Raw genomic sequence first — 11,199 nt, 5'->3', positions numbered from 1 at the left:
ACTAAAATTTAACCTTTTGCTTTGACATTTTTTTGTTTATGTGAAGACGACATAGAAGGTTGATTGTATCAAGAAACACAAATGTCATTGCATTCATTAATGTTACATTCCCATCAATGACCAAAACCCAATGCATTGAATCAATTCTAAAAAAAAAAATAACCCTAGTAAAATAATTTTTAAAAAAGTCTTCAAGAGTACAAACAAAAATGTTTTCATGATCAAATTCCATTAAGACAAACATCACAGAAAATGTGATCCTAGTGAACGTTGCACCAATAGTTCTAAACTAATATTAACATATACCTATTAATTTCATATGTATTATCATTCAACAATCTTATATTAAATGTAATTAACAATTTTAGTGAATCAAGGTGTATTTGAAATTTTTTTATCACAACTCTTGAACTATCATTGAATCCATGTCAGTTGTTTGATATTTCATTATTTTCTTAAGTAGCAACATTGTGTATTTGTTTGTTGTTGGTGAATTTGTAGTTAGGTGGATAATCATGCTTTTTATAGCATACATCCACAAGATTTTGTTGTCATGCACTTTTATATTGGCAACAAGATTTCCACCAGCCAATTGTCATGTATCACGCTTTGTCTAATATATGCAGATAAAGACAAACTTGTTAGGATTATTAAGGGAAGAAAATAACTAGGGAAACACAACACCAATGATATCTAAGCCCAACTACATAAGGGATTGATTTCACTCTCAACCCAAAACCTTAAGACAATAGGCTAATGAGTCTTCACCTTTATATAGTGTTCCACTTTCTTATTTCTATCCAATGTGAAATTTAGACTCACATTTGAATTCCTCCTTATTGTGAGCAAGGAATGACTCCGTATGAATGATAATTTGTATTGTCCAACACTAGTTAAACAAGAGAAATAATGGAATTTTCATTAGAAGGAATGTAGACATAGGATGAGGAGTTATTGTTTTCTACCATAAGAAAAGGATGCACAACCAAAGAACAAGAACAAGAAGAAAGACCAAAGGACAAAAAAAGTCAAGAAAGCGAGAAAAGAAGGGCAAAGGATAAAAAATAACATTGTTATGCAACAAAGCTCTAATACACAGGATTATTCTAATATACATTAGCCACCAAAAGTGCTCCTATAACAGAGAAACATGTTCCTACAACAGAAAAACCAAACACTCTTAAAACAAAAAAAATAACTAAAAGACGTGCTTGAGCATGAGATACTAAAAAACCAACTTATATTACTAATAATTGTTTGTTAATTCTCTTGTATCACTTATATTTACTGTTTTTATTTTCACAATCTATCAAAATGTATGTCTTCCTTCTTTATCTAACATCAATATAACAATATCAGTCCAACTTAAAGATAATTACTCAACTTTAGTAAGTCATTTCTCTTAACAAAAACATATGTAATTTTTTAATAGATATATAAAAACAATTATAGAAAAGTATATTACTTCATTTATTGGGAAATCATCTCTACAATACCCTTTTTATTATTTCATATATATAGAAAATCAAAAGTTACACAATGCTTAACTCCAACAACAACGTCTATACCGAGAAACATACCCACTTCATTTGATAACTTCCTCCGATACTCCTTCTACCACAACTATATGAAAAGAGTTAAACTTATGCAAGGAAAACAATTTTCAAGGTTTCCAAAAGAAAAAATAGTCTAAAACGTTTCTTCTGTTACATTGTGGAAATGTATTTCCGGAGCAGGAAAAATATTAAACATTACTTATTCCAAAACATATAATTGTTGACAAGATATTAAGAAGTGGATTTTAAGTCATATTAGAAAGTGGTTTTTAAGTCCACTTAGATCTCGCCAGAAAAGGTTTCAATCATGATTCTGATACCATGTTAAGAATTGAGATTTAAGCCTAACTCAACTCCACAAAACTAGTTTGTATGGTAAGGTTTACACCCACTTATATATTATAATTTGGCATTATCTAGTCAATGTGAGACTTTCAACGTTTTTAGTTGACGTGGAACTTTCAATAATGGACAGGGTTTTATTTTTTTTTCCCATGGATTATCTAATCTAGAACATTATCACATTCTTGCTTCCGAAATTCATGATGTTTAAAGTCAAAAATTCGCACTGCGTACAATATTATGGAATACCTTTCTCGATAATAGTACAATTAACGCGAATATCATTTCCTAATGTCAAGGACTAGCAGTAGCTTAGTAAAATGAGAAATTATGTGTTTATCAATATTCATAATTAAATTAGTTGATCAATGTCTATACTTTCATAAAAATAAATTTATATAAATTTATGTATGTAGGAAGCATATCGAATGGGAGCAATAACTTTCTTGTCATTCTCATTTGTTTAGTAATATTAAGAACTGAATTTTGACACATACAAAGTAAAAAACCCATAAATATGAATATAATAATGGGGAACCGAAATTACTTTCTTCCTACATGTTTTTTCTTTCTTGTCTTTTAATACAAAATTTAATTACCTCAAAGAAAGGAATTGACTTTTAACAACGTAATATTTTGTTTTACTGCATGGTATGAAACGAAAAAGGTTAATGTATTATTTCTATTGGATGGTGCAATGTATCTCTCAAGTGTCATATAAGTTATAACACCACAATATATGGTAACTGCTAAATGTATAAATTGTGTTAATTGGTGATCGTATTTGTCATTAATCGATGCATTTTTAAAAGAAATTAATTAATATGATGCACACTCGCAGTTTGAACTAATCGAGTCAAAAGAAAATCCACATGATAGTAGTTTAGCCATCAAAGGGAGCTTGGTTGCCATATTGGAGAATGCCAGAAAAGTAGGAAAGTCTGAGAAAAGAAAAGAAAATTGATGACTGCTATGTTTTAGCATAACTACAAAAATACGTCTCTTCGGGTGGAACCAGGACAGTGACGCTGCTACAACAAAATAAAAGAGAGAGGCAGTGACAAAATCTCATCTTTTCTGTCTTTTCAAATTCAAAACAATAAAACACCAAGAGGGTTGTGATCACATAGAAGGAGGGAGATCAAAGATTTGTTTAACTGGATTCGGGTAGATCGATGAGCATTTGGTTGGTTCAGTGAAAGAGGAGTTTCATCAGCTTCTCATCAGCTTCTCATCAGCATTTATGAGAAGGCTTTTCGGGTGTAGATCAATCATGTTTATGGTGGTGCTGACCGTAGCAATCTTGGTTCTGCCACTGATTCTGCCACCTCTGCCGCCGCCGCCAATGATTCTCATGTTGGTGCCTGCTGTGATAATGCTGCTTCTGGTGATGCTGGCGGTGTCTTCCAAACATGACCCAGGAGTGATTCATCTGTGTAATTTTACTTGGTAGCTACCTCTACCTATATGCAATTCTCTCTGACATTGCCAAGGCATGCTTCTCTAGTTATGCTCTTCTGCATAATGTCTGCATGCATGCTTGGTGATAACTGACGAATGTGTGAGTTTTGAATACTCTCTTCTTCTGACATTTTTTCTTTCATTAGTCGACCTTTAACCCACAAATCAGAGCAATGTGAGTAAATTTACCCAGAAAGAAAACAGCATTTGTTTCATAATATTATATACAGTTATGTATGATGTGTGTTCATACATGATGTGTTTATCCAGACAAAGAAGATTGTATATTTGTGTGGACATGAAATTGAAGAACAAGTATAAGGAATCTGATAGTGTATATCTTATTGTTATTCAGATTGTCTTTAACTCTCCCTAAAATTAGAATAAGTTATAGTATCAATATCTGAAATATTTGACACCATGCAATACAGCCTATAATTCCTTTATAAATAATTTTAAGTTTTTTTAGTGAAACTCGTAAACTTTATCCAATAAAAAATGCGTCGATAGCTTCATCTTGTCGTATTGCAATCTTTCAATAAAGTCTGTAGATTTTTCTCATTAGAAATTCATAAAAAGAATAGACAAATAGGTAGAAGATTAGTTCGATATCAAATAGAAACTCACGTTCTATCCAATATTAAAAAAAAAAACAAAGAATTAGAGAGAGAATCGCTTTGGGAATTCATTGTTTAACATTTGTTATTCGGATTTCAACAGCATAAGCCGACATTTGGTGGGTATACATAGAATTTGGTTGGTTTGTTTTGTTTTCAAAGAAAAAGGAAAAGAAAAGCAATTGAAGCGTGATTGCAACTACACACATTTACCCTTCTTATCTATCATTCATCATCATCATCATCTTCATCTTTCCTTTCCTTAAAGTCTAACACCATAATTTGACTCTGTCATTTTCAGCAATTTCCTTACGGTATTTATGGTATTCCATACCAAACAGGAATAACACAGATGGTACGTGATATTTTTTGTTAGTTAAATTTAATGATTAATTTTGCATAAGTTTTATTTGCTAAGAAAAAGCAGAAAGTTAGGGATGATTAAATTGAGGTAATTGGAAAGGAAGTTAAAATTGAAAAGGATGATGGCTGGGATAGTAATTGGGTTGGTGAAAAAGGTTTATTATATTCGGTTGGTAAAGCAGAGATGGGGAGAAAGTAGCGAAAATGACAAATTCATTTTCCCTGGTTTTCTCGATTAGGATCATTTTTCACGTTTAAAATTGATTAGTTGAAAGTTGAAGGAAACAGGAAGAGGAACTGACAAATTTGTTACAGCGTAAAACAGCTTGGTTTTGGTTCCATGAAGCTCTTAGTAGGAAGTTTCGGCCATTGGGAACACACAAAATGGGTCATCATAGTTTAGTTTTGATTGTAGACGTCAATATTGAAACGTAACATTGAATATATAGTATAGGGTGTGGAAAACATAAACCATGTTTCTCCGAATCCCAGAATAAAAAGAGCCCAAGTTTGGTGAACAATTTTCCGTACAATGAATTTGGTGAACAATTTTCCGTACTCAGAGTGTCAACCTTCCACGTGAACAACAGGATCTCCTTCTTTATTGCCTCATAGGGTTTTATGCCGTGTGACGTCACTTTATATATATTGATTTGTTTGTGAAATTTTATTTACTATTTATAATTTTTAAATATAGTTTTAGCTAGGAAAATATAATTCTGTCTGTTCTATTTAGAATATATTTTAAGTACATAATTCAATCAAGTAATATATTTATTACTTAGCTTTTCTATGATATAGATGAGATATAATTGTGGAAGACATAAATTTATTTTGGTTTAATAATAAACATTTTCACATATAATATATTTAAATTTATGAAGAAAAAAAATCATATTTTCACTTAATTTATTCTTTTTTTTTCTTCTCTTTTTTTTTCTATCTACTTCTTCTTTATTTAACAATTCTAAACTTAATTAAATATCCAATATAAACAAAAAATTATGAAACTCACATTCGAGACAAACAGTCATGCGCACCAATACTATACAAAGAAGAATAAGAAACAAATGTAAAAAGAAATATTTAGAGGAAAAGATGTTTCTAGTGAATCGCACATAAGAATGGATAAAAATATAACTTTTGATCAACAATGAAAACCATACCTCACACAATATGATTGTCGTTGTTGAAATGAAGTTTTGCACAAAGGAGAAAATGATGAACAATAAGTGTTGTAAGTTGTTTTTAAGTGCATTTAACACAATCGTATTTAATTACAAAAATTCCAGAGCAAATTTTTTTTCACATGTGTTCTCTTCATATCAAACATAAATTTAGTTACCTAGTAAGCTCTTTTTGTATTAATTATGTATAGTATTCTTACTTTTTCATTCAATAATTTACATTTAATATCGCATTTTTATTAAAGTTAATTGTAATTTACTCAAATACTTGTAATTGATTTTCTATACATTAGTTTTGATATAAGATAGAATTATTGTAATATGATTTATATTTTAACTTATCACTATTTTGTTTCTAAAGAGAAAATGATAAAAACAACAAATTTTACTTTTAGAATTATCAATGATAATGTTTTATAAAATTGTTATCTAACAAATACTTATTACTCTACTTTTTCTATCCTCACAATTCAAAATTAATAAAAAGAAATAACTTTTTCATACTAAATTACATATATTCATTACTCATCAATTCTTACGTATAAATGGCAATATATAAAATTAGAAATACTCGCTGTTAAACAATTTTTTTAAAAAAATGATTTTATAATGAGTTTTTATTTTATAATTTTTGTCTTATCTAATTTGAGTGAGAGAGATGAAAGAAAAAGGGTTAAGAGGAATGAGAGAGGTGAATAAAAATTTGGGAATTTTTTTTTTATTTTTGAGAATGAAAATTATAAAAATGCCCTTAAACTTAAAACTTAGAATCTATGATATATAAGGATATTTTTGTCTACTAAAATCCGGTACACATTGCTAAAATGTACCAACTGAAAAAACGAATGCGCGTTAACAAACCCTATATATATTTATATATATAATGTGATCAATTTAAATACATAATACATCATTGCTAAATAGTACTAAGAGGCAATTTTCAGAACTTAAAATTTAATAAAAAAATATTGAAAGATGTCATGTTCACATAGGTTAAACCATATTTAAATATTATTTTTCATAATTGAGGAACAATTGTTGATATAACGTGGGGAAATAATAACAATACAAAACATCTTAGAATGTGAAGATTATAAAATTTTAAATTGGTGACTTGGTCTTGAGCTATTGAAAATTCATGTATAGTATTGTGTCATCAATGTATATTTTATCAATATTATCCTATTTTATTAAATGCAGAGAAGGAACGCATTTTGATGGTGCAAGGAGAAAACTAAATTTTCACGACCGCAAGAGAACAAAGATGACAAGGCGTATCAGGCCCCAACTAACTTATTTTCATCGTCCGTCAGACTCGAATCAAGTGCATTTTATTTACAGGTTTTCTTTCACACGGCTATACAAAAACTAAGGTAAAAGAAGACTAATGCTAGTGTATAGGGGGCCTTTTAGGCAAAAATGATCTTGAGAATCAATGCAGCAGCACCATGATTTCAAGGGATAGTTGAATCCCATAATGTGGCTATCATTTTCACCTTATTGATAGCCTCTCCCTTTCCTGTACACAAGTAGGTACATAGCCTCTATCGTTCGTAATCAATCCAACCTTGCCATTGGTACCCTAAGCAGACTGAAAACTGACCTGCTCTGCGGTAGTTGTGTCATACTTGGCATTTGCCTCAGGCGTATCCTCTTCACTAGGTGGAACCAGCTGCCAAAACAGTGATAAATACTTATCCCAGTCCTTCAGAATAGCCGCACCTTTGGTACTACCGGTTTTTTCCTTCATACAGAGAGGATAACATTTAATTGTGCATTATCATAATCAATTGATATCAAATTCTAAAAACAAGAACACGATTCTGCCTACTACATGATTGTACATGCTTAAACTCTTGTTTGTAAATAGGAGGACTTACAACATGAGCTTCAATCAGGCTCTTCAGTTGCATCTGCCCAACAGGGGCTGATACCCGTTGGATTTTTACAATTTCTCTGTTTACCTGTGAATTGATCTTAGATATAAGCATAACAAAACAATAGCATGGTTTCTTTCAAGCAGCATAAATAAAAGGCTTTCTAGATTTTATTATTATGAAGCATTTTCTTTCAACGAGGAGGGGCAGTCTAAAATCGTTTGTGTTTGAGAAAAATTCAGGTAAACTAAATAACTACTGCTACAAGACTTGTTAGAGCTTACAAGCAAAGTTTTAAAGGAAGTTTTGGCGTTCCATGCATAGGCACTTCTGAGATTTGGGAAGATCTCCAAACAGTAGTACAGTATAATGGTTTTCTTAAACAGTTGAAAATGCTTCCCAAACCCATTGATTTATTGTTCTTTCTTTTTGCTTACATTTGATGGGGCAATAAGCGAATCCAGATAAGAACAAGAATTTTAATATCCATGCATGCACTTATTTATAAAAAATAAAACAGTAAAGTAAAGGTCTCGCACAAACCTTGGGAATGAGAGTGTCATCCTCATCAAGAATGTAAGCCAATCCTCCTGTCATTCCAGCAGCCACATTTCTACCCACTCTGTTAAGGTATGAAATATGTGATAGCCTCAGTATACCACAATTTTTTCCAAAATAACAGATTTATTTTGTTTGTGCTTAAAAAAGTGATTGCAGAGAAAGAGAAGCAGAAAGCAAACTGCTTTTTTAAATGTTTACCCAAACATATAAAAATTTCTACTAAGTGATTATTTTATTATAAAGGTACTTTTTCTTGAAAAAAAGTTTAAACAAACAGACCTAATTACACAATGCGGGATGGGGAAGAAGAAAAGAGTGGTACAGCTTGGATAAGAAATATTACTCACTTTCCCAAGACAACCACACAGCCACCTGTCATGTACTCACAACAATGATCTCCTGTGCCTTCAACCACAGCTTCAGCAAGTGAGTTTCTGACAGCAAATCTCTCCCCAGCTCTCCCTCTGACGAAGACCTGTCCACCAGTTGCCCCATACAAGCAAGTATTCCCCACAATAGCTGCATCCTCAGGTTCAAACCCCGTCTTGTCAACAGGAGTGATAACCAACTCACCTCCAGCAATGCCCTGGCAACAGTCATAAATAAACATCAGAACATTATGCCTCAATTTCGTATCTAACTAAAAACATTCATAACAGATACCTCAAAAGAAAAGCGTCCATTTCATTCATTATGGTCACAAAAGGGGTTTAAATTCAAGATAAATCTATAGTGCACAACTAAATTACATTTGTCAAAGAACTATATCATTAAATCCTCACTTTAATAAAGAAATTTGTCAAGAATTTTACTGATTGAGTACAGTACCTCGCTGATAAAATAACACTAGGATAAAATAACCAAGTAACCAGGCCCCAAACTCTCCATCACCAAATAAATGAATCATAGGCACAACTTTCATGTTTAATTTCCAAAATCAGATCTTAGGCAACCCAAAGCAGAGTTTTAGTAAGATACCTTCCCAACATAATCATTAGCCTCTCCTACCAGTCGAATGTTCATTCCAGGTGTCAGAAAGCAAGCAAATGACTGCCCAGCACTTCCTGTAAATCTGGAAGCAGGGAAAACACCTTTGTTAACTTTAATTTAAATACAAATATTGGATTTTAAGCTGTAAATTTAGACATCTTACGTTATATTCAACTGTCCTGCAAAACCGGTATCACCATACTTCTTTGCAATGACACCAGCTATACGCCCACAAACAGCACGATCAATGTTGTATATGTTTACAGTCTTGTTAACCACCTTTTCATTTTCAATGGCATCTGCAATCTGGAAAATAAAGTATTTAATATTTCTGCCTTGTGTGACTTTTTCCTATAAATCACAGACAACTATTTTCCTCATCTCATTCCTATATTTTTTCAAAAAGAAAAAGACCCAGTTAATTAAAAAGGGAAAAACTGGCACGTTTCAGAATTATAGGTGTTGGGAATTTGGCTCCATGAGAAAGTCAACTAGGAATATTTTCACCATTCAACACTTCAGACTCTCAATTTTCACTTTTTACCCTTTTTATGAATTAAATTATCTTCACGAGACATAGATTGTTAAATTGTTAAGTGTTTTTTTAATCAAGGAATAAACATTTGTTTCAATAAAAAAAATTGAGAATTATGAAATCAACTCCAGGGAAATTAGATAACAAGCACTTCTTCCACGTGTAATACTACTTTAATAATATAGAAATATAAGAGAAAATAAAATTTGTATTAAGTAAATTTTAGAATGATGGCAATTGCAAACTCTGGCAAGTCATTATCCTGTCTACAATCTAGAACACAGGAATCCTACCATTTGAGCACTGAATATGATTGACATACAAACTGATCTAAAGAAGAAATATTGCCAAAACGACGTCAATAATACTTTTAAATTTTAATAACATCTACAGTTGTTTTTACCTCTGGATCTGCTAGCAAACCATCATCCAGAACAGGACCATTGGTATGAGGCTCCTGGTTCCTAATTTCTGTACTGCTCCATTTAGATAATCCAGCACTCTGAAAATGAAAGGTTAATCACACAAAAAGTAGAGATGCAGCCAATTCAACTTAAAGGAAATTAAATAGAAGATATATATGACGTAGGCAATTCGTACAGAGAGGATATAACTCAGATCTAGATGCTGAGTCTTTGCTAGAGATATGTCTCTTGGTTGCAACAAATCAGTCCGGCCAATAACATCATCCAATTTCTCATACCCTAGTTGTGCCAATATGCCTCTTACCTGAGAAAAAAAACAATTTATTATGGAAAGGATGAGGAAATCATAACATAATCCAAATTTCAAAGTGGTAAACGAAAATTAAATCAATAACAGCAAGTCCGAAACAAGAAAAACTAAGATGAACTTGAAAGATATCAAAAGTGCCCCAAAATACCTCCTCAGCTACATACAAAAAGTAGTTGACAAGATCACCGGGTACACCAGGAAAGCGTGCCCGCAATTCTTCCCTCTGAAATGCAATGATAAATTCATATTAGAAAAATGAACAGAAATGATCATATTTAAGTATGAAATAACAAATCAGTCTTTTAAGTACCTGACTGGCAACACCAACTGGGCAATTATTGGTGTGGCAAATGCGAGCCATAACACATCCAGTAGCGATCATTGCCACAGAACCAAAGCCATATTCATCAGCACCCATTATTGCTGCCATCATGACATCAACTCCGCTTCTAAATCCACCATCAACTCTGAGAATAACCCTTTCTCTAAGTCCATTTTCAATCAGTGTCTGCAAGAAAAATCATTCACAATCAAATAGCACATAAATAGGCGGACATAATGAAAATATATTTTAATCACACAATTTCATGATTCAATTATGACCTGGTGAGATTCTGTAAGACCGAGTTCCCAAGGACCTCCTGCATGCTTGATGGAACTTATAGGGCTTGCTCCAGTTCCCCCATCATGTCCTGAAATCTGTAAATTAATCACATTATGATATGTTATGCTTCACAAAGGAGAAACGCATATCCAAGAAACGTAATTGAAGAAGCTAAAAAGATGTAATGAATTACAGGTCAAAGTAGACCTGTATAATGTCAGCATTGCCCTTTGCAACTCCAGATGCAACAGTGCCAATTCCAGCTTCAGCCACCAGTTTTACAGACACCTTTGCCCTTGGATTCACCTGTTCAACCATAGATTTTTCTTCAGTATCTAATTACTAAATTCCAACGAATACAGAAAGCAAAG

General features: G+C 32.1%; 1 protein-coding gene across 2 annotated transcripts in view; it reads right to left on the bottom strand.

Moving 5' to 3' along the window:
- Positions 1-6,791: 6,791 nt before the first annotated feature.
- Positions 6,792-11,199, bottom strand: part of LOC124844272 (ferredoxin-dependent glutamate synthase, chloroplastic-like) — a 33,395-nt gene continuing 28,987 nt past the window's right edge. For both annotated transcript variants that reach the window (XM_088114912.1, XM_047321172.2), the window contains exons 22-33: positions 11,036-11,134; positions 10,828-10,923; positions 10,535-10,732; positions 10,373-10,447; positions 10,090-10,218; positions 9,893-9,991; positions 9,118-9,260; positions 8,943-9,036; positions 8,312-8,550; positions 7,947-8,025; positions 7,407-7,490; positions 6,792-7,270 (exon numbers count right to left, since the gene is read on the bottom strand). In XM_088114912.1, the coding sequence (XP_087971038.1) occupies positions 7,109-7,270; positions 7,407-7,490; positions 7,947-8,025; positions 8,312-8,550; positions 8,943-9,036; positions 9,118-9,260; positions 9,893-9,991; positions 10,090-10,218; positions 10,373-10,447; positions 10,535-10,732; positions 10,828-10,923; positions 11,036-11,134 (1,497 nt within the window). In that variant the 3' untranslated portion in view covers positions 6,792-7,108. The remainder of the gene's footprint in view (positions 7,271-7,406; positions 7,491-7,946; positions 8,026-8,311; positions 8,551-8,942; positions 9,037-9,117; positions 9,261-9,892; positions 9,992-10,089; positions 10,219-10,372; positions 10,448-10,534; positions 10,733-10,827; positions 10,924-11,035; positions 11,135-11,199) is intronic.

The sequence above is a fragment of the Vigna umbellata genome, chromosome 5 (genome assembly GCF_029865625.1).
Source record: "Vigna umbellata cultivar VRB3 chromosome 5, Vumbellata_1.0, whole genome shotgun sequence".
Classification (NCBI taxonomy): Eukaryota; Viridiplantae; Streptophyta; class Magnoliopsida; order Fabales; family Fabaceae; genus Vigna; species Vigna umbellata.
Note: the sequence above shows the minus strand (reverse complement) of the source record. Positions and strands in the feature narration are given on the sequence as shown.